This window comes from Sapajus apella, unplaced genomic scaffold (assembly GCF_009761245.1).
Source record: "Sapajus apella isolate SASKATOON/1434 unplaced genomic scaffold, GSC_monkey_1.0 scaffold97, whole genome shotgun sequence".
In the NCBI taxonomy this organism is placed as follows: Eukaryota; Metazoa; Chordata; class Mammalia; order Primates; family Cebidae; genus Sapajus; species Sapajus apella.
The window spans coordinates 2,902,433-2,927,496 of NW_022437037.1; the positions used below are offsets into that span (position 1 = coordinate 2,902,433).

The 25,064-nt window shown below is 51.6% G+C and overlaps 1 protein-coding gene across 12 annotated transcripts in view; it reads right to left on the bottom strand.

The window, feature by feature from the left end:
* Nucleotides 1–17,492, bottom strand: part of CIZ1 (CDKN1A interacting zinc finger protein 1) — a 29,484-nt gene extending 11,992 nt beyond the window's left edge. For 5 of the 12 annotated variants that reach the window (XM_032257401.1, XM_032257396.1, XM_032257395.1 and 2 more), the window contains exons 1-11: nt 17,357–17,492; nt 16,618–16,786; nt 16,259–16,374; nt 14,021–14,092; nt 11,660–11,901; nt 6,789–6,882; nt 6,488–6,596; nt 5,134–5,828; nt 4,799–4,920; nt 4,002–4,199; nt 2,598–2,722 (exon numbers count right to left, since the gene is read on the bottom strand). In XM_032257401.1, coding sequence (XP_032113292.1) covers nt 2,598–2,722; nt 4,002–4,199; nt 4,799–4,920; nt 5,134–5,828; nt 6,488–6,596; nt 6,789–6,882; nt 11,660–11,901; nt 14,021–14,092; nt 16,259–16,374; nt 16,618–16,781 — 1,937 coding nt within the window. In that variant the 5' untranslated portion in view covers nt 16,782–16,786; nt 17,357–17,492. The remainder of the gene's footprint in view (nt 1–2,597; nt 2,723–4,001; nt 4,200–4,798; nt 4,921–5,133; nt 5,829–6,487; nt 6,597–6,788; nt 6,883–11,659; nt 11,902–14,020; nt 14,093–16,258; nt 16,375–16,617; nt 16,787–17,356) is intronic. The other 7 variants (XM_032257400.1, XM_032257399.1, XM_032257392.1 and 4 more) reach the window with 7 other exon arrangements.
* Between the last annotated feature and the right edge of the window lie 7,572 nt (nt 17,493–25,064).

The window sequence follows — 25,064 nt, forward strand, 5'->3', positions numbered from 1 at the left end:
GGTGTAGTTCACAGCACCTACCCTGTGGGCTTTGAGGAAGGAGGAATGGGGCACCTCCACCAGCTAGGGTGTTGGGATCCACCCTTCAGCCCCACTCCTGGAAACACCCCGTTGCCATCCATGGGGAAATGCATTTCCATGTGGTTTGAGTAGAGCTGGCCTGTCTAGGCCTAGCCAGTCAGAACACCCCATCCCTGGCTAGGGGATTGCTTCAGAAACGTGCAAGTAACCACAACCAGATCCACCAGCATTTTCCCTAGAAACGGTTATGCTACTGCAGACACAGGTGACTGCCCTTCCTTGGAGGTCACCGTGCAGGGAGGCTGGGGCTGTGGGCACCCGGTGCCCACTGTAGTGAGAGTTGAAGCCTCTCTAAGAAATGGTGTCCCCTGGGTCCAGCTATATCTCTTGCCTTCCCACTTACCTAAGCCAGAAACATTGCTTCTTTTTGCTCAAGTTAATTTCTGTCTTATAGAAATTAGAATTTTCGTCACTTATAACTGCAAAGAACCCCCACTGATACAGGAGGACAGTATTAATGTCTTCGTGTTGGGAACCAAGGTGAGGTTGTCGTAGGTAGGGACTGGAGGGTTTTATTCGTTTTGTTTTGTTTTTGAGATGGAGTCTCACTCTGTCGCCCAGGTTAGAATGCAGTGGCGCGATCTTGGCTCACTGCAACCTCTGCCTCCTGGTTCAAGCGATTCTCCTGCCTCAGCCTCCTGAGTAGCTGGGACTACTGGCGCACACTACAGTGCCCAGCTAATTTTTGTATTTTTAGTAGAGAGGGGATTTTGCGGTGTTGGCCAGGCTGGTCTCAAACTCCTGACCTCAGGCAATCCACCCGCCTCAGCTTCCTAGAGTGCTGGGATTACAGGCCTGAGCCACTGTACTTGACCATGATGTTCTTTTTCTTTTTTTTAATTTTTATTGCATTTTAGGTTTTGGGGTACATTTGAAGAACATGCAAGATAGTTGCATAGGTACACACATGGCAGTGTGATCTGCTGCCTTCCTCCCCTTCACCTATAGACCATGATGTTCTTGATGGCCTTGGGGCCAAGTAGGATTTAAGAGAAGATGTCATGGGGGGACATCATTTGGAGAGGGTTTGCTGAATCCCCGACACCTGAAGCTTGTTAACAGCTTGTGCCACGTGTGTCCTTTTAGTTTTCTTCTGTGTCACAAGATCTATTTTTTTTTTTTTTTAAAGATGGGGTTTCACCATGATGGCCAGGCTGGTCTTGAACTCCTGACCTTAGGTGATCCACTCACCTCAGCCTCCCAAAGTGCTAGGATTACAGGCGGGAGCCACTGCGCCCAGCCACAAGATCTATTTTTATACAGACAAGCTCATTCTGCAGATGCAATTCTGAATCTTGTCTTACTTTGACATTGCATCACCTTTCTACGTTATTACAAATTCCTCAGTTGTCCTATTTATTCATTATTCCATAGCTGGACAAGCTTTAACCGATCTAACCAATCCCCTACTTTTGAGTATTTTAGATCATTTCCAGTTAGATTTTTTCAGCATAATACTAATTGCAAAGAACATCTTGGTGAGTCATCATTCTTCCGTGTTTATGATTATTTCAGCCAAGGAGAAAACCACTCAAGGTCACTCTTCTTAATGTGAGAAACAGCTAAAACAGAGACACAAGCTGCCCTTGCAGAGAGGGAGCTCCCTGTCACACAAGGCAGGCAAGCAGAGGCCAACCAAGAGCCCTTCCTGTCCCACAAGGCAGGCAAGCAGAGGCCAACCAAGAGCCCTTCCTGTCCCCTCGGCCCACCAGGGGAGCTTCAAATTGTGACCTCTGTAAAATCAGGACAGCACCAGTGACCACTGACTCGAGGGACTATCTAGTCTATGAAAGTGTTTGATTTACTTTGTTTCAATTCTGAACTAGCTGTTAACATTCTGAAACTGGGAGATTTCACATACAAACCTGGACTTCTGGATTCTTCTTAAAAATGAAGAGATCCAGAGCTGAGAAGCAGCTGTCTCATGAGATAGAGTCTGTGTCCCTGCTGTGTCCCTAGCTAACATGGTCCTGCTGCTGTGATGACATGTCCCAGCCCTTGCACACCTCTTCGACTGCCCACAGGGTCCTGAAAGCACCTCCAGCTGCGGGCCAGGCCTTCTCACACCACTCTAGTTCCAGACCCCAGGAGGGCTGAAGTTTCTGATTAAACAGGCAACCCCGGCAATGAAAAGGGGAGACACAGGGAAGCCCTGACCTCCCACCAGAAAAGAACCTGATCCTCAGCTTTGTCACCCCACGGTGGGGTCAGCACACATGCCGCAGGGGACAGGGGTCTGTGCCACAACCTGTCCTCTTCCACAGGGATAGTCATGCTGTTCCTGCATAGAGGGAAACTTAAGTGACTGTCATGAATTTCTGCACTACATCCCTCTCCAAGCCCTGTTACAGACAGGGAAAACTGAGGTTCAAGGTCACCCCGTTAATAGTATGACGAGGCCTGGCTGGGAGGGCAATGCTTAACCCAAAGGCAGACCCTACAGACGGCAGATGCAGGCCTTGGCCGACGAGACTGCCTACCCCCCCAGTGCAGAGCTTCCACGGTCCCCCACTCACTCATCCTCTGTCTCCAGGACATCCCGGGGCACAGGCAGCAGGGACAGGAGGCAGGCTTGGCTCATATGCTGGATCTCCCCTAGCCGCTGCTGGTGCTGAGGCTCCGACATGTGGTCCTGGAACTCCTGCAGCAGGAGGGAGTGGGGGATGGGCCTGGGGCATGAGCCTGGGACAGTGGGCAAGGGTGGGGCCTTGCGAGGCAGACCCCAACCTCATCGTGAGCTCATTTCTCTCACCACACATTTCTCTCGTGTGGGCTAGAGCAGCCATGATAAACTGAGACACGCAGTACACGCCAGCCTGAGATTCTACCCTTCCTAGAGAATGTGTGAGTGAGGCCGGGCGTGGTGCCTCACGCCTGTAATCCAAGCACTTTGGAGGCCAAGGCGGGCGGATCACCTGAGGTCGGAAGTTCAAGATCAGCCTGACCAACATGGTGAAACCCCGTCTTAAAAAATTTTAAAAATGTTTAAAATAAAAAGAAAAAGAGAGAATGTGTGAGTGCCTCAAAGACAAAGAGCAGCCTGGTTAGCATCCAGGCCTCCAAGGCTCTGCCAGGTGAGGCACAGAGTAACAGAGCTCACAGCACCAGACTAGTAATAATACAAGCACAATGCGATCACGATTACTGCTACACTCACTTTGGGCCAGGCCTGCACTCAGGACTCCAGCGTCAAGCCGTTGAATCCCCAAAACCACCCAATAAGGTAAGTTCTAAAACGTTTCTTTTCTTTTTTTTTTTTTTCGAGACAGAGTCTCGCTCTGTCGCCCAGGCTGGAGTGCAATGGCACAATCTCGGCTCACCACAACCTTCGCCTCCCAGGTTCAAGGGATTCTCCTGCCCCAGTCTCCCAAGTAGCTAGGATTACAGGCATGTGCCACCACCCCCAGCTAACTTTGTATTTTCAGTAGAGATGGAGTTTCTCGATGTTGGTCAGACTGGTCTCCAACTCCTGACCTCAGGTGATCCGCCTGCCTCAGCCTCCCAAAGTACTGGGATTACAGGCATGGGCCATCAGGCCTGGCTCTAAGTTTCTTTGTCTGATGCAAGAGGAAACAGGCATGGGGCGGAATTCGCTTTCCAAGGGTCCACAGCCACTCGGAGCTGATATGAAGCCGGTCTGCCTGACTCTCAAAACCTGCCTGAGCCCGAGAGGACGGTGGGCTGAGATCATGCCACTACACTCCAACCTGGGAGACAGAGGAAGACTCTGTCTCAAACAAAAACAAAAACAAAAACAAAACCGCCAAAACCTGCCTTCTTGGCTGATCAGGAAATGTTTCCAAGCAAATGCTTGGCTGCTCAGGGCAGGGCCCATTGCAGCCTGAGGCAGCCTTGGGAGAGCAGGCTGGCCACTCCATGGAGGCTCCACCCCTCCCCACCCTTATCTCCTGTATCAGTACCTGCTGGCTGGAGCAGCTGGCCTTGCAGATGTAGCAGAAGAACTGGAGGGTCTGCTTAGAGGGCGTGCTGGTAGCCACAGGGGTGGAGAAGGCGGAGTCACTGGCACGGGGCACGGGTGTCAGGGGTACAGTGCTAAAGGCCCGGCTGTCACTGCTCTGCAGAATGGTGACCTTCAGGGAGCCCCCAGCACCCCACACCTGCACCAGGAGCAGGAGCTGAGCTTCCATCAACTGTGTACTTACAGTGGGCCTGCCCAGCACCCAACATCTACCAGCACTGTCTCATCAGATCTTCTTGACAGGGAAACTGAGGCTCTGAGCTGTTAGGTCACAGCTAGAAAACACTGCAGTCAGGATGGGAACCCAGGTTGTCCTAACTCTAAAGTATCACCCATCCCACCTCTTGTATGACAGATGGGGAAACTGAGACTCATGGAAGGAGATGGGTTTGCCCCCAGTTATGCAGAGCTGGGACTGAAACCCCAGAGAGAGGCTTCCACTCTGTGCTCTTTCCACGAGAGCAACATTACTCATGAGAGGAGACTGGGGCTCTGGCTTGGGGATGGGCAGGCTGGAAGGGATGGATGTGAAGATAGCACAACAGCAAGAGGGTCCCATCCAGACCAAACACTATCAAGCCCAGCCTGTTCTGCCCCCCATCCTAGGCCGAGGGCCATCATCCCATTTCATGGTGGGGGAAACACAAGGAGGCCCCGAGGTTGCCTGGGGCAGAAAGAGACCATCCCACCCCAATGGGCTATGTGGCCTCACACTGCCACATCAGTGCCTCTACCCACCCCCGGCATCTCTCTCACTCTGTTTTCACATTCTCCGACATCTAGGCCACTGGCTGGCTCCTTCTGGCTCTCTTCCACGCTCACTTGGGTGCCCACAGGCTCTGGCAAGGTCTTTTCCATGCCTGAAATTACAGATGTGCTCTGTTTCCTAGAGTGTGTCTCTCACCCACCCCAGGCCCAAGAGCTGCCTTCTCCCTCCACAGCCAGAACCTGGAGGCCCCCAGCATGGATCCCAGGCAGCACCCAGTCAGGGCTGGACAGCATCAGGGGAGGAATGGAGGGTCTGGGCAGAGCTGTCCCATCACCAGACCAGCTGGGGGCCAGTGTTCACTTACCTCCACTGGCTTCTACTGTATCAGGCGGCGTCTCCAGCCCGCAGACATGAACCCCAAATGGTGCCTGCTCTGGAGCCAGCACCGACACCTGTGGCTGGGTCTGAGGCTGCTCATCAGTCTGCTCTGGTGGCTGTACTGGCACCTGCACTGGGGGCTGCTCCTGTGGCTGGACCCTTGGCTGTGCTTGTGTGTGGACCTGTGGATATGTCTGTGTCTGGGCCTGCTTCTGCAGCTGCAGCTGCACCTGCCTTGGGGGCTGTGAATGTGCCTGGGGCTGAAGCCGCTTCTGTGGCTCTGCCTCCTGCTGCAGCTGCACCTCCCTTGGGGCCTGTGAACGTGCCTGTGGCTGTACCTGTGGCTGCACCTGCTTCTGTGGCTCTGCCTCCTGCTGCAGCTGTGGCTGCACCTGCTTCTGTTGCGGGACTAAGTGCTCTGGAGAAGTCTGTGTTTGTGCCTGTTTCTGCAGCTTTGGCTGCACCGGGTTGTCTGTGGGTAGTATCCGTGGCTGAGTCTGTGGCTGCACCTGGGCCTGGACCTGCAGGACCCGTGGCTGGAATCGTGGCAGCACTTGGGTTTCCAGGGGCTCAGGCAGCAGGTCTGGTGTCTGTGTCTGCTTCGGTACTGTCATCCGGGCCTGTGGCTGGACCTTCACCTGTAGCTGCCCCAGAGGTCCCTTCTCTGTGAGCTCTTCTGAGCTAGGAAGGATCAAAAAGAAATCCCAGACATGTCTTCAAAGAGGCCCGAGGGGCTCCCAAGAAAGGCCAAAACTAGGCTGAGCATGGTGGCTCGAATCTGTAATCCCAGCATTTTGGGAGGCTGAGGTGGATGGATCATTTGAAGTTAGGAGTTTGAGACCAGCCTGGTCTCAACATGGTTTTACCTGGGATTATAGGCATGAGCCACTGTGCCCAGCCCAAGACTCAGTTTCTAATGCTGGCTCTACCACTTACAAGCTGGGGATTTGGGCAAACTCCTTTGGCTCTCTAGGCCTTGGTTTCACCTAAATAAACCGGGGAGGGTCATTCTCAACTCCCACAACTTGCTGACATGTATCCAGCTGGCTCTGTAAACAACCCACCCTTTACAGTCTCAGAAGAACATCTTCACCCCACCCACCCAGCCACCCAGCTTGGCCTCCAGGTGGCTCAGTCCTAAAGACACCAGAGTCTGGCCTGGAGCAACCCCAGGTCTGGTGTGGAAATAAGTATGGCCTTCCTCCAAGTCAGAGGCCAAGGCCCTTTCCTGGCTCCAGCTCTGCTGAAGGGTACACTCCCTCTGCCACTGCCACCCCTGCCTTTGCAGGATTGAGAGCACAGGGCACCCGGGCCCAGGTCAGGTTTTCAGAATCAGTTACCTCCTCAACCTCTTGGCTGGTGGCTCGGACACCTCACAAGGCTCAGGCTCGGGTGTTGGAGTGTGTTTTTCCTTGGCGATGTCCTCTGGGCAGGGCGGTGAATCTTGGTCTGGAATGGAGGCAGGAGCAAGGGAGCTCAGATGTTAGGGAGAACATTTCTGAGCTCCATGAGATGGGGCCTGGGCTCACCCCCTTCCCACCAAGAACCCTGGTATCCCACATCTGCCTCTATAACCTGCTGACCTGCCCAGCCCCCACCCCATCCATGTCCCTCTGAAGGGCAGGAGCCTCCCTCCCTCACCTTCTGATGTGTCCATCCGGGGCTCTGCGGCTTCCTCAGACCCCTCTGGGGGGTCTGTCTTGTCTTCCACAGGCATCGTCTGAGAAGAAGAATCCTGCTTCCTTTAAGAAACTATTTTTAACATCTGATACCCACCTGTATCAATACCTCCTTGCCTAAGGGTGGCTGCCCCCATCCTCCAGGGGATGATGGGGCCCAGGGGATTTCTGGTGGGGCTGGCCCCAGAGCTGCCGAGTGATGATCTTAGTAAAAATGCCCCAGCAGTGGTGTCTAGGAGATTCCATCTAGTTGTCTGTTAAATAAACCCAGGTTTCGGGGACACGATCCTTCTCCCGGCCACAGTGCCACCTCCTGACCTAACTTCCCACTCAGTTTTCCATAAAGTAGCCAGTAGGATCCTGCTTTTTTATTTTTTTTTGAGAGAGTTTCACTCTTGTCGCCCCGGCTAGAGTGCAATAGCGCGATCCTGGCTCACTGCAACCTCCACCTCCCGGATTCAAGCAATTCTCCCGCCTTAGCCTCCGGAGTTAGCTGGGACTACAGGCCCATGCCACCACGCCCGGCTAATTTTTGTATTTTTAGTAGAGACGGGGTTTCACCATGTTGGCCAGGCTGGTCTCAAACTCCGGATCTCAGGTGATCCGCCCGCCTCGGCCTCCCAAAGTGCTGGGATTACAGGTGAGGGCCACCATGTCTGGCTCAGTGAGGTCCTTCTAAAATGCAAGCCTGATCATGTCTCTTTTTTCAGGCTTAAAGCCCTCCTGTGGCTTCCTGCAGCCCTGGTGCATGCCTCACACCAAGCCTGAAAACACTCTCCCACACCCACCCCTCCCCTGCACAACCTGGCCTCTGCTTACTCCCTGCCCTAGCCCTGCCCCCACCACCAGCCCTCTCTGTTTATCTACCCTGGCCTTCTCTCTGCTCAAACCCCAGGCCCGTCCCTGCCCCCAGGCCTTCACTTAGAGCCCCAGCAGCACTTCCTGCAGGAAGCCCTCCTGACTCCAGAATAGGCCCAGACTCCACTTCCTTTTTGTGGCATCTCTGTATTATTTTTTTTTTTCTTCCACAGAGACAGGGTCTCACTGTGTTTCCCAGGCTGGTCTTAAACTCCTGGGCTCAAGTGATCCTCCTGCCTTGGCCTTCCACAGTGCTAGGATTACAGGCATGAGTCACCGCACCCAGCCTCCACAGTCTTAAATTAATTGGTTGGAGCATTATTTGCAGTAATATCTCTCACCACCCTTCTCCATTCCTGTCCAAGACTTCAGGGAGGGCCAGGCCAGATGCATCATCTGCACCACTGAGTCCCCTGCAGGGACTTCCAGATGTCGGCTAAATGAACACACAGCTCTCTCTAGCCAGTTCCAGGGCACCCCAGCAAACCACCAGAAGCCTGCAGCCTCCCTCCCTCCCTCCTGCTAAGCCCAAGGAATGAGCACTGAGCAGGGAATGGCAATCTGGACACATCAGGACTCTGCCCTTCAGAAACTACCCAGCTGTCACCCTTCACGACAAAGGCACCAGGCTGAGAGTCAGGAGGCCTGGGCTCTGGGTCCACCTTGACAGCTGTGGGGCTCAGGACCATCCCCACCCCAATCTCTGAGCCTCGATTTTTCCGAATGTAATAAAGTGAGGGCAGGGTGGGTTGGACACTAGACCAGATCTGTGATGACTGGCCCATTGGAAGGCTGCAGATGGGGCCCCTCTCTGGAGGAAAAGGCATCAACTCCAGATGTGGGCTACCCCAGAGCAGCCAGCAGAGGGGGCGGTGCCCCTGCCCTGGAATGTAGCCAGGGGCAGGGTGTGAGCGAGGAGCCTGCCGGAACCTTCAGGGACAGGGACAGGACAGTCTAGGGAAAAGGTGAGTCCTTTGCAGATCTCCTGCTTATGGCAGGAGAAGGCCGAACACCTCTCAAACACGCAAGGAGCCGGGAGCTGCAGGCTGGAACCTAAGCCAGCAACAGCATATAGCTTAGAATTTTATAACATTGTTCTACTTCAGTTATACTGCACGCGCGCGTGCGCAAACACACACACACACACACACACACACACACGCACACACACACACACACATATATATATATATATATATATATATATATATATACATACACACACACACACATATTTTTTCTGAGACAGAGTCTCACTCTGTCGCCCAGGCTGGAGTGCAATGGCGTGATCTTGGCTCACTGCAGCCTTTGTCTCCGGGTTCAAGCAATTCTCCTACCTCAGTCTCCTGAGTAGCTGGGATTACAGGCACCTGCCATTACACTCAGCTAATTTTTATATTTTTAGTAGAGACAGGGTTTCACCATGTTGACCAGGCTGGTCTCAAACTCCTGATCTCAAATGACCCGCCCCCCTCGGCCTCCCAAAGTGCTGGGATTACAGGCGTGAGCCACAGCACCCGGCAATTTCTTACACTTCTGTGAATGGCAATTAACTTAGTTTTTAGAATGCCAGGTTATAATATGATGTTTCCTTTTAAAATAAATGTAATCAAAAGGACGCTCACTCATTCAAAGCCATGCTCTCCCACATAGTCGCGCCACAGCCTCAGGAGAGCACTTGAAATTGGCAGGGCTGAATTGAGAGGTCAGTATCAGATACATACCAGGTTGTGAAGATTTCGTATTTTTTAAAAAAAGGAATGTAGCCCAGCACAGTGGCTCACGCCTGTGATCCCAGCACTTTGGGAGGCTGAGGTGGGCAGATCGCCTGGTCAAGACTTCAAGACCAGCCTGGCCAACATGATAAAACCCTGCCTCTACTAAAAATAAAAAAAATTAGCCAGGTGTGGTAGCAGGAGTCTGTAATCCCAGCTACTTGGGAGGCTGAGGCAGGAGAGTCACTTGAACCCGGGAGGCAGAAGATGCAGTGAGCAGAGATCGGGCCATTGCACTCCAGCCTGGGCAACAAAAGTGAAACTCTATCTCAAAAAACAAAAAGAAAAGAAAAAAGGAATGTAAAATGCTTCATTCATTTTTTATATTGATGACAGGTTGAAATGATAATAGTTTCATATGGGATTGGGTTAAATAAGATAGTAATTAATTTAGCCCATTTCTTTTTACTTTATAATGTGGTTATCAGAAAATTTTAAATTACATATATGGCTTTATTTATCTATCTATCTATCTATCTATTTATTTATTTATTTTATTTATTTATTTATTTATTTTTTTGAGACGGAGTTTCGCTCTTGTTACCCAGGCTGGAGTGCAATGGCACGATCTCGGCTCACTGCCACCTCCGCCTCCTGGGTTCAGGCAATTCTCCTGCCCCAGCCTCCTGAGTAGCTGGGATTACAGGCACGCGTCACCATGCCCAGCTAATTTTTTGTATTTTTAGTAGAGACGGGGTTTCACCATGTTGACCAGGATGGTCTCGATCTCTTGACCTCGTGATCCACCCGCCTCGGCCTCCCACAGTGCTGGGATTACAGGCGTGAGCCACCGCGCCCAGCCCCCTTATTTATTTATTTATTTAGAGACAGAGCTTCACCGTGTGGCCCAGGCTGGTCTCAAACCCCTGAGCTTAGGCAATCCACCTGCCTCCGCCTCCCAAAGTACTAGGATTACAGGTGTGAGCCACCTTGCCCGGTCAGCTTGCATTTTATTTCCACCAGGCAGTGCCGATTTTTTTTCTTTTTTTCGAGACAGGGTCTCACTTTGTCACCCAGGCTTGAGTGCAGTAGTGTGATCATAATTCACTGCAGCCTCTAACTCCTGGACTCAAGGAATCCTCCCACCTCAGCCTCCCAAATCCCTGGGATTATAGGCATACATCATCATACCCTGATACTTTTATTATTTATATATTTTATTTTTTTGAGACGGAGTTTCCCTCTTGTTGCCCAGGCTGGAGTACAATGGCACAATCTCAGCTCACTGCAGATTCCGCCTCCTGGATTCAAGTGTTTCTACTGCCTCAGCCTCCCAAGACACTGGTATTAGAGGCATTCGCCACCATGCCCAGCTAATTTTTTGTAGTTTTAGTTGAGAAGGTGTTTTACCATGTTGGCCAGCCTGGCTTGAAACCCCTGACCTCAGATAATCCATCCAGCACAGCCTCCCAATGTGCTGAGATTATAGGCGTGAACCATCATGCCTAGCCACCCCAATAATTTTAAAACATTAAGCTGGGAGCAGTGGCTCATGCCTATAATCCCAACAGGTTGAGAGGCCAAGGTGAGCAGATCACCTGACATCGGGAGTTCAAGACCAGCCTGATCAACAGGGAGAAACCACGTTTCTACTAAAAATACGAAATTAGCCAGGCATGGTGGAGCATGCTAATCCCAGCTACTCGGGAGGCTGAGGCAGGAGAATTGCTTGAACCCGGGAGGCAGAGGTTTTGGGGAGTCGAGATTGTACCATTGTACTCCAGCCTGGGCAACAAGAGTGAAACTCCGTTTCAAAAAACAAATGAACTAAAAAAGAAACATCGGCCAGGTGTGGTGGCTCATGCCTGTAATCTCAGCACTTTGGGAGGCCAAGACAGGCAGATCACTTGAGGTCAGGAGCTCAAGACCAGCTTGGCCAACATGGTGAAACCCTGTCTTTAAAAAAAAATAAATAAATAAAAATAAAAATAAAAAAGAAACATTAAATAAATGATAGTACTGGTGGTGTTTAGGCATGGCAAAAATCCCATCAGAGATACAAGAATATTTGACATTTGGGAAATGCTAGACAAGTCCATCCCTGCTCCCCTCATTTTACAGATGAGGAAACTGAGGCATAAAGGGAGTGTGACCTGTCGGAAGGTCCAGGTTGAGCCAGAGCGGGTGGCACTGGGGCTGACACCAGCATCCCCTCCCAACCACTCCTATCCCCACCTGCTCCACCCCAGCCACCACTCACCTTTCTATTAGGGGTAGAGGAGGAGGTCCGGGCTTGTTTCTGGGGGTTTCGTCCTGAAAGGTTGAACTGGGAGGGGTTCATGGGGACTCCAACAGGAGGGGGTCCCAGCAAGGACTGGCGAGTGGCCTGGGGAAAGAACTGTTGCAAATTTGGAGTAGCCAGTTGCGGGGGTGTGAGGCTGGGGGCTGTCAGGCTGGGGGCTGGGAGACCTGGGGTTGCCATGCCGTAGCCTCGGAGGTTACCTGCAGGCAAGAAGAGAGGAGAAGAGGGGTCACAATGTGGTTGGGTGGCAGAAGGTAGTGTCAGGCATCAATGCCCCAGAGCATCATGGGAACATCCCAGATAACTGAAAGGGTCCTTCCCATCCAAGGGCAGCCGAAGGGAAGAGATGAGAGCTGAGGCTCAGCCCCACCTTGGGCACTGGTGGAGAAGGAAGCTTCAGGGCTCTTTTCTGCTCCAGCCGGGGGTGGGGGTGCTACTTTTAGCATTCCCCAAAGCCCTGCTCGCCCTCAGGCATGCTTTAGAGTCTGCCACAGAGTAGGTGACAGACTTTGCACAGAGTCCACAGGGAGAAGCAGCAGGAGGGCTGGTCCCTGGAATAACAAGATACCCACCCCCACCCCCACCACCTACCCTTTATCAGCAGCAATTATGAGCCAAGCACTGTGCTAAGCCCGTTCCTCACTGCCTCAGTCACCCAGCCCAGCAGGTATCAGGGTGGGTGTTATCTCTACCAATGACAAAACCAAGACAGAGTGGAGGTACAGCTTGCCCAGGATCTCTATGAGGGGCGCTGCCATCCACCTACCACCCCAGCCAAGATTCTGGGGTCTTCCTCATTCCTCCCTCTTTGCCTCATTCCATGCAAGCCATCCCCAAATCCTATCAACTCTGTCTCCTATGCCTCTTCCTAACCTGGCTTTCCCCCTCCACTCCCTGCTTCCCACTCCCACTCCCTGCCTCCTCCCAAAACCACTTGATCCTTAGCCTGAATTCCAGCCACAGCTTTTGCACAGGATGGCAGCAGTGATCTTTCTCAAAGCATATTCTAAGGTCATCCCTCCCCTCTGCCCAAAGACTTCCCTAGTACCCTGCTGCTTGGTAGCAAAGCACATTCCTCACTGCATAGTCTGGCCCTTCCCACCTCTCCAGCCTCCTTTCTTGCCATTCTCCCCTTGTGTTCCCACTCTATTCCAGTCACATGTCCCTGTGCAGTCCTTCAGACATCCTGCCTCAGGGCCTCTGCATGTGCTGTTCCCTCTGCCTGGGCTGTTCTGCCTGCTAACTCCCAGTCACCCTTCAGACTTCCCTGTAGGTGTCTCTCCTCCAAGAGGCCTTCATAGGCTCTTTCTCTGTCCCCAAAGGCCCTAGCTTCTGGTTCTAGGATGAGCTACTTTCCTCGTCTGCTTGCTTTCTTTTCTTTTTTTTCTTTCTTTTTTTTTTTTTCTGAGATGGAGGTAGTGGCACAATCTCAGTTCACTGCAACCTCCACGTCCTGGGTTCAAGTGATTCTCCTGCCTCAGCCTCCCAAGTAGCTAGGATCACAGGCGCGCATCACCACACCCGGCTAATTTTTGTATTTTTAATAGAGACAGGGTTTCACCATGTTGGCCAGCCTGGTCTCCAACTCCTGACCTCAGGGTGATCCACCCACCTCAGCCTCCCAAAGTGCTGGGATTACAGGCGTGAGCCCCCGCACCCGACTCCTTGTCTGCTTTCTGCTTCACATCACCCAACTCAGCTCTGTACCTCAGGGGAGGCCAGAGCTTAGGAAGTATTTGAGGCATGAAAGGCAGTTGGAACTCTTGCCCCACTGCTGGGATGGGATGCCCCGAGGTTAAAGCTTAAAACATGGGTCAGCTGTGCTGTGAGTGCTGGCTTCGAATCCAGACTCTAAAGTACAAGCTCTGTGATGTTAAACAAATTAGTTCCCCCTACTTAGCCTGATTTCCCTGATCTGTAAAATGGGGATAATAATAGCACTTTGTCTCACAATGTTTTATGAGGATTCAATGAGATATACAAATTTGCCTGGTACATAGTAAATGTTCAATTAACATTAACTTGAAACAAAGGCATATACACACATGTGCAGAGAGCCAACCAGCTCCTAAAAATTCTCAAAAACAGTAAGACAAAAGATGAAACCACCTAAAAGAAAAATGAACAAAGGACATGGACAAGTCACAGAAATAAACACAAATGTTTAACAGACAAATATAAAATGTTCACCTGCGCTTAGCACATTTTAAATTTAAATGTAAATTAAAATATTAATGACATAGCTTCTTTTTGCCAACCAACTTAAGTAAATCATATGTATATACACATTGACATATATATATAAAAAGCATATAATACCCAGTGTTGCCGTGGGCATGGTGAGACCGGCACTGTCATACGTGGCTGGTGGCATTGCAAACTGGTCCAGTCCTTTAGGAAAGCAATTTGGCAATACTTATCAAGAGCCATAAAACACCCATCCCCCCTGACTCAGTGAGAAAACAATCTCAAATATATTCATCCCAGGGTTACTCAAAACAGCAAAAAAGCCCAAAGCAAAACAAAACAAAAAATAAAAAAAAAGCTAAAGAAAAAGCAAAAAAAAAAAAAAAAAAAAGGAAAGAGCCAAACAGCTAAGAAGGTTTAGATAAGCAAGCAAAGGCATAGCCCTCTGGTGCTGTATTAAACAGCTATTAAAAATAATCCTGGCCCGGCGCTGTGGCTCACACCTGTAATCCTAGCACTTTGGGAGGCTGAGGTGGGTGGATCACCTGAGGTCAGGAGTTCAAGACCAGCCTGGCCATCATGACGAAACCCCACCTTTATAAAAAAAAAAAAAAAAAAAAATCCTAACAGAGATGATCAAATCCTATGGTAAACGATTATGCCATTCTATTCAGTGAAAAAGTAACAAGGTACAGCATGGGACTTATATCAATTGCAATCATTAGATACAAACCCCCAAGTTTGTGCCTAGAAAAAAAATGGGATGAAACAGACAAAAACATTGACTGGTAGTTTTCTTCAGGTGCTGAGTCAACAGATGACACTGTGAGTTTTCCTATTCCCATTTTTAACCTTTTTTTCCACTTTTTTAAAGAGTGTGACTTTTATTCTTTGTTTGTTTTTGAGAAAGGGTCTTGCTATGTTGCCCAGGGTGATCTTGAACTCCTGGTCTCAAGCAATCCTCCTGCCTTGGCCTCCCAAAGAGTTGGGATTACTGGCAGGAGCCACCATGCCTGACCAAGACTGATTTTTTTCTTTTTTTGAGATAGGCTCTGCTCTGCTCCCCAGGCTGGAATGCAGTGATGCAATTTTGGCTCACTGCAACCTCTGCCTCCTGGGTTCAAACGCTTCTCATGCCTCAGCCTCCTGAGTAGCTGGGATCAGGCGCACACCACCATGCCCAACTAATTTTTGTATTTTTAATAGAGACAGAGTTTCACCCAAGTTGTCCAAGTTGTTCTCGAACTCCTAGACTCATGTAATCCTCCTGCCTTGGCCTCCAAAAGTACTGGGATTACAGGCGTGAGCCACAGCCCATGGCCGAAGAGTGTAATTTTTTAAATGGGAAAGAAAAAAAGGAAAATGTGTACTTATATGTGGCAGGTCCCTATGTGCGGTTCTCTCTCTCTACCCACCTGCTTATCATTTTTAATGATAAGGACCATCCACACCCATGTGGCCCAGACAGGTCCACAGAGTGACAACCATCTAATCAATAACTACTTGTTATGTGATCTTGGGCACATGACCCCTCTCTGGGCCTCAGTTTCTTCATCTGTAAAATGGGATTGTGGGTGTACCTCCCCTCAGAGGGTTATCAGTAGAATCAGGAACAGCATCTTGGCTGGGCACGGTGGCTCATGCCTGTAATCCCAGCACTTTGGGAGGCCAGGGTGGGTGGATCACCTGAAGTCAGGAGTTCAAGACTGGCCTGGCCAACATGGGGAAACCCTGTCTCTACTAAAAATACAAAAATTAGTCAGGCGTGGTGGCAGGCACCTGTGTCCCAGCTACTTTGGAGGCCGAGGCAGGAGACTCGATTGGACCCAGGAAGCAGTGGATGCAGTGAGCCAAGAATGGGGCATTGGGCTCCAGCCTGGGCGACAAGAGCAAAACTCTGTCTCAAAAAAAAAAAAAAAAAAAAAAAAAAGTACAGCATCTTGGAAAGAAGAGCCAAGACTGTTCTTCATATTGGGAAATTGAGACAAGGCCACAGGCTTATGCACCAGCCTACAGACAACCAGTCAGATATCTGGATGGTCAAGCGGCCCAGGCATCAGCCCAACTCAGCCCCTGCTGATACAGGGCAAATGACTTCCCTTCTCAGCTTCCTCGTCTGTGAAATGGCATCTAATCTGAACGTGAGTGAAGTGTGCTGAGTACCACCCAAAGAGCCAGCAGACAAATGTGCACTCAAATTAGCAGCTTAGGCACTTTCACCGCCCTGAGCCTCAGTGTCCTTGTGGGTGAACTAGGCTGCCAAGAGTAGTTTCCTCTCAGGGTCGCTGTGTGGAGTTGAGATTTGGGGCAATAGGCTGCTAGGGAGATACCCCTAAAAGAGACTGAGAAGGGGCCTGGGGCCATCCATACCTTGTAACTGCTGTAAAAGCAAAGCTCTCTGCAGCATGGAGCCGTTGAGGAGGGAGGCTGAGTTGGTGCCCTGGAGATTCAGAAGCGGCTGCTGTGGCTGCTGTGGGGAGAGCCCCCTGTATGTTGGGAGGGGGTGTCAGAGGGTTATTGGGAAAGTCAGACCTTCCCTCTTCCCCAAGACGTCTCACCTCCATTCTCTGCCCCACTCTATGGTAGACAAACAACCCCTTGGGGTTAGGATTGGTGATTACCAGGACTCAAAGGGGGATGCCACTAGGGAAGAGGATGGGGATCGTGAGCTCCCAGACATGGGTCTGAGTGGCAGGGCTGAAGCCATCGGCCCCGAGTGGGGAACTCACCGACTGACAGCCACGGGCAACGGAGCCTGTGGTGGGGACTGCTGGAGCAGCTGCTGGAGCTGCAGTAATTGCTGCTGCTGCAGTTGCTGCTGCTGGAGCTGCTGCTGCTGTAACTGCTGGAGCTGCTGCTGCTGGAGCTGCTGCTGCTGCTGCTGGCTGAACATGGTGGCTGGGGACAGAAAGCAGAGTAAGGCCAGGGGTCCCCACCACAGGTCAGGCCAGCTCCCCTTCCATCCATAGCCACTCCCCCCAGCCACAACCCGCAAAGGCGGCTGCGGAGCTTCACGGCTGCACCCCAGTCCTTCCGGGACTCTGCCACACTCGCTGGGCCCATCCTTCCAAGTTACCTCCAATCCTGCCAGGGGCAAGATTCAACCACCCTCCTGCCAATGCCCCCTCAGAGACTGCCAACAGCCCCTCCTTCAAAATCCCCCATCTCTCCATTTCTAAAGGCTCCATCCTCCCACCCTCAGCCTCGGCCTCTCTCTGCGCCCATCACTTCCCCACTCACACCCCCTTTTCAATACCGCAAACCCTCTCCAGGCTCCCCGATGTCAATAACATCGACAACCGTCCAACCCGTCACTGCGGTCCTGAGTCCCGTAGGACGGCTTCTCCCCACCACCGCCACTTCCCCGCGGCCCACTCCGCCCACCCCCACCCCACCAGCCCCATCCTCCGCAGACACAGCCACCATCGCGCGCGGAGCCCCACGACCCCGCCGTCCTCGGCCCCCCACCTCGCCTCCCCGCGCGCCCTCAACGCTCGCGTCACCCCCACGGGTGGGCCGGCCGCGCACACCCCACGCTCCGACCCGCGGGCTCCCGAGCTCGGCGCCGCTTCTCCGGGGCCTGTGGGCTCCTAAGGCCCGAGTGCGGGTGGGGCCAGCGGGGGCAGCGCCCTCTGGGGGACGGGAGGTCCGGGAGCCGCAGGCCGCGCCGCGCGAGCCCGCCCAGTGCACCGGTCACGCGGTGCTACGAGGCGCAAGCAGGTGCGAGGGGGTCCTGGGTGGCTCAGGACCGCCTCCGTTCCGCGTCCTCCGCATCAGGAAGGGACGGCTCGGAGACCAAGGTCCGTCTGCCTCCCGAAAGGGTCAGCTATACCGCGGGGACATCGAGGGGGGTACTTCCAGGAGGATCTGTCCCAACCGACCTCCCTGAGGCCGCCGCGGTCCTGCGATCCTGGGGCCCCGCGCGGAGTTGCGGTGGGAGGCGGCGCGCAGTTGGCGGATGTACATTCATTCGAGGAACCCAGGCCAGGCGAGAGGGCGGCCTAGATCTTACAACCCGGCAGGAGTTTGCCCCCAGAGGGGTGGAGGGGGGTCCACCTCAAAGTCTTTTCCTAGTAGATCTGGCTAAGAAAGGAGTGGGTGAGGAGGGTCGAGTGTAGTTATCAAAAAATAGCTACAGTGGCCGGGCGCCATGGCTTCTGCCTGTAATCTCAGCACTTTGGGAGGCCGAGGCTGGAGGATCGATTGAGCCCAGGAGTTCGAGATCAGCTTGGACAACATGGAGAAATCCGTCTCTACAAAAAATACAAAAATTAGCTGGGCGTGGTGGCGGGCCCTTGTAGTCCCAGCTACTCGGGAGGCTGAAGCAGGAGGATCACTAAAGCCCGGGAGGCGCAGGCTGCAGTGAGCTGAGATCGGGCCCCCACACTACAGCCTGGGCAACATAGCAAAACCTGTCTAAAAAAAAAAAAAAAAAAAAAAAACCACGGCGGCATGGCTCACCCCTGTAATCCCAGCATTTTGGGACGCCGAGGCGGGCGGATCACGAGATCAGGAGTTCGAGACCATCCTGGCCAATATGGTGAAACCCCATCTCTACTAAAAATACAAAAATTAACCAGGCCTGGTGGTGCGCACCTGTAATCCCAGCTACTTGGGAGGCTAAGGCAGGAGAATCACTTGAACCTGGGAGGCGGAGGTTGCAGTGAGCCAATATTGCGCCACTGCACTCCAGCCTGGGCAATAGAGCAAGACTACAGAGAGAGAGAGAGAGAGAGAGAGAGAGAGAGAGAGAGAGAGAGAGAGAGAGAGAGAGCACCCTGCTCCCTCATCCTGCACCTAAAATGGTCCTTCCCTCAAAGACCCCTTTAACAACAACTCTATTCCCCGTACCCGCGCCATAACAATCTTTGGCTACTAAGTAGTAATTCTGTTGTTGTTGAGACAGATTCTCACCCTGTTGCCCAGGCTAGAGTGCAGTGGCCTGATCTGGGATCACCGCAACCTCCGCCTCCCTGTGGTTCAAGCGGTCCTCCCGCCTCAGTTTCCCGAGTAGCTGGGACTACAGCTCGTGCCACCATGCCTGGCTAATTTTTGTATTTTTAATAGAGACGGGCTTTCACTATGTTGGTCAGGCTGGTCTCAAACTCCTGACCTCAAGTGATCCGCCTGCCTCGGCCTCCCAAAGTGCTGGGATTACAAGCTTGAGCCACCACAACCAAACTAAGTAGCAATTCAGTTTTCTTTTTCTGTAGCTGGCAGCCTTGCACAAGTGTCACAGCCTGCGCGACTCCTCGCCCTGCCTTCTGCGCTGACGTTGGGCGGGCAGGACGCGCGGAGGCGCTGGCGGCGCGCAGACCCAGGCGGGCGGAGCGCCTTGACGGAGTGCGCTCGGGCAGCGGAACTCGCGTGTCCATAAGTCATCGCAGTCATGTGACGAGCGCCGCTCCAAAGCTTTGGACTGGCTCTGCGGCACCCGGGCTGCGGCTGAGTAGCCTAACTCGACCTGGAAGAGTTGCGGAAGAGCTAGGACTTAGAGGCGCGAAAGTGGCTCCGCGAGGCCGGAGCGCGGGGTGGCCTCCAGGGCCCGGGGGACGTAAGCGCCTATGGGTGCACAGGCAGCCTGGAGGGTGGGATTTCGAACGCTGGGCTGAGGAGAGGGCTTTATCCCCTAAGGGTAGGGAGCACTAGAAAAGGGTGTGAACCTCATGAGTGACAGCATCAGATCTACCAATTGTAAAACCCGCTCCTGTGAAAACAAAGACAGAAGCAGTGAGAAGGTAGGAGAGGCGAGTGGAGACTGCCCAGGCTCTACAGGGCACAATGGCTCACCCCCAGAATCCCAGCACTTTGGGAGGCCCAGGCGGCTGGATTACTAAAGTCAGGAGTTCGAGACCAGCCTGGAAAACAATGTAAAGCCCCGTCTCGACTAAAAATACCAAAACAAATTAGCCAGGTGAGGTGGCCAGCGCCTATAATCTCAGCTACTCGGGAGGTTGAGGCAGGAGAATCTCTTGAACCCGGGAGGCAGAGGTTGCAGCTGAGATCACAACACTGCATTGCAGCCTGGGTGACAGAGCGAGAGTCCATCTCAAAAACAAACCAAACCAAAAAAAGTCCAGGCGCAGTGACTCACGCCTGTGATCCCAGCACTTTGGGATGCCAAGGCGGGTGGATCACGAGGTCAAAAGATTGAAACCATCCTGGCCAACATAGTGAAATCTTGACTGTACTAAAAAATACAAAAATTAGCTGGGCGTGATATAGTCCCAGCTACTTGGGAGGCTGAGGCAGGGGAATCTCTTGAACCCAGGAGGCAGAGATTGCAGTGAGCCAAGATCACGCCACCGCACTCCAGCCAGGCAACAGAGGGAGACTCCACCTCCCCTCCAAAAAAAAAAAAAGACGCCTAGGCTGCCAAGCAAGCATGTTGACACCTTAGGCTGGGTGCTAGTGTTGGAGAAGTCCAGGGTTGAATCATGACTCCCCTGCCTTGTGGCCAGGCGACACAGGCTGGGAGAGAGGCCTCTTAGCTGGTTTCTTCCTTGGTGAAATGTGTGCCCCCTCCCGAGGTGGTAAGGATGACATTACATAATGCTTAGCACTGGCACCTGGCACAGAAGGAGCTTAGCAAATTGCCAAAGTAAAAAAACTAAAAATAATGCTCGTGCTGGTAAAGGTGGAAAGCCAGCACTAGCTTCCTGTGTTGGTTCATCTTTCTGGAAAGCAATCTGCAAATTGTTTTTTTTTTTTTTTTTTTTTTGAGATGGAATCTCGCTCTGTCGCCTGCTGGATTGCAGTGGCGCAATCTTGGCTCACTGCAGCCTCTGCCGTGAGGGTGCAAGTAATTCTCTGCCTCAGCCTCCTGAGTAGCTGGAATTACAGGCACCCGCCACCACACTCGGTTAATTTTTGTATTTTCTTTATTTTTATTTTTTTATTTTATAGAGATGGGGTGTCACCATGTTGGCCAGGCTGGTCTTGAACTCCTGACCTCAGGTGATCCACCCATCTCGGCCTCTCAAAGTGCTGGGATTACAGGCGTGAGCCACCTCACCTGGCCTAATTTTCGTATTTGCAGTAGAGACGGGGTTTCACCATTTTGACCAAGCTGGTCTTGAAGTCCTGACCTTGTGATCCACCTGCCTTGGCCTCCCAAAGTGCTGGGATTACAGGCGTGAGCCACTAGTGCCCGGCCCCAATTTGCAAATTTTATATCAAGAATCTTGGGCTGGGCACCATGGCTCACGCCTGAAATCTCAGCACTTTAGGAGGCCAAGGTGGGTGGATCACCTGAGGTTAGGAGTTCAAGACCAGCCTGGCCAACATGGTGAAACCCTATCTCTACTAAAAATACAAAAATTAGGTGGGCATGGTGGCAGGCACCTGTAATCCCAGCTACTTGGGAGGCTGAGGGAGGAGAATCGCTTGAACCCAGGAAGCGGAGATTGCAGTGAGCCGAGATCACACTATCGCACTCCAGCCTGGGCAACAAGAGCGAAACTCCGTCACAAAATCATAATAATAATAAAAAAAGAATCGTGCACATGTTCTGCCCTTTGACCCAGTACCACTTATAGGAGTCTAGTCTAAGAAAACAATCAGAAATGAGACTTACAAAATAGCAGGTTGTTCATGGAAACATTTAATATACTTTTTTCTCTTTTTTTTTTTGAGACAAGGTCTTGCTCTGTCATCCAGGCTGGAGCACAGTGGCACCATCACAGCTCACTGCAGCCTTGCCCTCCCCAGCTCGATGGATCTGCCTACCTCACCCTCCTAAGCAGCTGGGACTACAGGCCCATACCACCATGACCAGTATTTTTTTTTTTTTTAAGACAAGGGTCTCACTGTGTTGCCCAGGCTGGTCTTGAACTCATAGACTCTAGTGATTCTTATGCCATGGCCTCCGAAAGTACTGAGATTATAGGCGTGAGCCACCACACCCAGCCAAAACTTTATTTATAATAGCTGTCTGGAAAATAATCAACTTTAGGGGACTAGCTAAATAAGTCATGGTGTCACCTCTTAAGGAACAGTGCACAGCCATCAGCAATTATGTTTTCAAAGAATAAACACCCACAATATGAAGTGGAGTGAGCTCACCAGTGTATAAGATGCATGCACATTACGATCCCAGATGTGTAGTGGGCTGGTGTTTTTGTTCTGTTTTGTTTTGTTTTTGAGACAGAGTTTTGCTTTGTCACCCAGGCTGGAGTGCAGTGGTGTGATCTCAGCTCACTGCAGCCCCTGCCTCCTGGGTTTAAGCGATTCTCCTGCCTCAGCCTCCCGAGTAGCTGGGACTACAGGTGTGCACCACCACAGCTGGCTAATTTTTGTATTTTTAGTAGAGATGGGGTTTCACCATGTTGACCAGGCTGGTCTCAAACTCCTGACCTCAAGTGATCTACCCACCTCTGCCTCCCAAAGTGCTGGAATTACATGTGTGAGCCACCACACCGGGCCTTTCAGACCTATTCTGCTCCAGGACTCTATCTATCCCTTCTCATGATGATGCCACATACTGTGATTATTATAGCTTTAGAATATGTTTTACTGCACACAGGCACAATGGCTCATGCCTGTAATCCCAGCACTTTGGAAGGCCAAGGCGGGTGAATCATGAGGTCAGGAGTTCAAGACCAGTCTGGCCAGCAAGGTGAAACCCCATCTCTACTAAAAATACAAAAGATTAGCCGAGCTTGGTGGCTCACACCTGTAATCCCAGCTACTTGGGGGGCTGAGGCAAAAGAAGCCCTTGAACCCAGGAGGCGGAGGTTGTGGTGAGTGGAGATTGCACCATTGCACTCCAGCCTAGGCGACAAGCAAGACTCCGTCTCAAAAAAAAAAAAAAAAAAAAAAGGAATATGTTTTACTGCCAGTGCAAGCCCCTGACATTGTTATTCTTTTTTTTTTTTTTTTTTTGAGACGGAGTTTCACTCATGTTACCCAGGCTGGAGTGCAATGGCGTGATCTCGGCTCACCGCAACCTCCGCCTCCTGGGTTCAGGCAATTCTCCTGCCTCAGCCTCCTGAGTAGCTGGGATTACAGGCACGCACCACCATGCCCAGCTAATGTTTTGTATTTTTAGTAGAGACGGGGTTTCACCATGTTGACCAGGATGGTCTCGATCTCTTGACCTCGTGATCCACCCGCCTCAGCCTCCCAAAGTGCTGGGATTACAGGCTTGAGCCACTGCGCCCGGCGACATTGTTATTCTTAAAAAAATTTTTGCCAATTCCCAATTATATATATTTTTCAGATATTTTGTAGAATTTTGTCAAACCTTCCCCAGTCTCTGAAATCCCATCAGAATTTTGTGGGGTTTTTTTTGGTTCTTGAGGCAGAGTCTTGCTCTGTCACCAAGGCGGGAATGCAGTGGTGTGATCTCGACTCACTGCAACCTCTGCCTCTCGAGTCTGAATGATTCTTGTGTCTCAGCCTCCCAAGTAGCTGGGATTACATGTGTGTGCCACCACATCCAGCTAATTTTTTGTATTTTTATTAGAGGCGGGGTTTCACCATGTTGGCCAGGCTGGTATCAGACTCCTGACCTCAGGTGAGCCACCCACCTCGGCCTCCCAAAGTGCTGGGATTACAGGTGTGAGCCACTGAACCTGGACCTCATCAGAATTTTGATTGATGTTGCACTAAATGTGTTTAAGATGGAGAAGAACTAACATCTTTACCCCAAGTTTTTCAGTTTAAGAAGGAAGTAAATGGGCCAGGTGTAGTGACTCACACCTATAATCCCAGTAGCTTGAGACACCAAGGTGGGAGGATTTCTTGAGCCCAGGAATTTCAGACCAGGCAGGGCAATGTAGGGAGATCCCCATCTCTACAAATAACTAAAAAATTAGCTGGGCATGGTGGTGCATGCCTGTAGGCTCGGCTACCTGGGAGGTTGAGGTGGGAGGATCACTTGAGCCAAATAGATCTAGGCTACAGTGAGCCATGATCATGCCACTGCACTCCAGCCTTGGCAACAGTGTGAGAACCTGTCTCAAAAAGAAAAGAAAGAAAGAGAAAAGAATGAGGTGAGTGTTGCTATTTATAAGCTTTGCACTAAGTTACAGTTTCACAGGCCTCTTCACCTAGTACTTGCACTGTTTCTATTGTGGCTAGTATTGCTGTTTTCCCAGTACACTTTCTAACTGGCTGTTGACTATAGCTTCCTTATCTTTTAACCTGCCACCTCCCCACCTTGCACTATTCCTGTCCTCAGCAATGTCATGTGCCCTTGATGGCAGAGAGCATCTGCCAGGTTGTCCTCATGTCCTTGGGACCCAGCTCAGAACCCTGCACATCACAGGTTGTGTGGTAAAGACGGATTGAATGAATGAATGAATGAATTGCTTCAGGATGCAGTTTCTCTCTCTGTCCTGGGGTTAGTGTTCATCATGTAAGCCCTTCCTGCCTTTGACAGCTGTGTTCATCACCCTACAGAAGCAAGTTCCAGTGAGGCACCCAGCATAGGCCATAAAGTGGGCCCCACCACCAGACACCCAGCTCAGAATCCCTGGGAACAGGCTGCATTCGGCAACAGCGCCAAGTCAGACAAGAGACAGAGAAATATATAAGACCATATGCTGGCAGGGCGCGGTGGCTCAAGCCTGTAATCCCAGCACTGTGGGAGGCCGAGGCGGGTGGATCACGAGGTCAAGAGATCGAGACCATCTTGGTCAACATGGTGAAACCCTGTCTCTACTAAAACTACAAAAAATTAGCTGGGCATGGTGGCACATGCCTGTAATCCCAGCGACTCAGGAGGCTGGGGCAGGAGAATTGCCTGAGCCCAGGAGGCGGAGGTTGCGGTGAGCCGAGATCGCGCCATTGCACTCCAGCCTGGGTAACAAGAGCAAAACTCTGTCTCACAAAAAAAAAAAAAAAAAAAAAAAAAACCCATATGCTTATCACGTGGCCTCCCCCGTGGCTGTCGCCCACCAGTGCCTTTCCCTAAAAATAAATGGAGTGTGAAAGGCAGAGGACAGAGGCAAGGAATAGCCAACAGGCACACTTTGTTACTAGCCCTACCTTCCAGGGGACCCAGGGCAGGCCCTGACTTAGGGCTCTAGTTTGACCATCTCTGCCAGACAGGACCGACTTGTGGGTAACAGACTCTCCCTGCTTCCCACATCCAGCCATACCCTCTGCTAATTTCACAACACCGAAGTTTCTTTGGATAGTGCAATTGTGATGATGATTATAATGACACTAT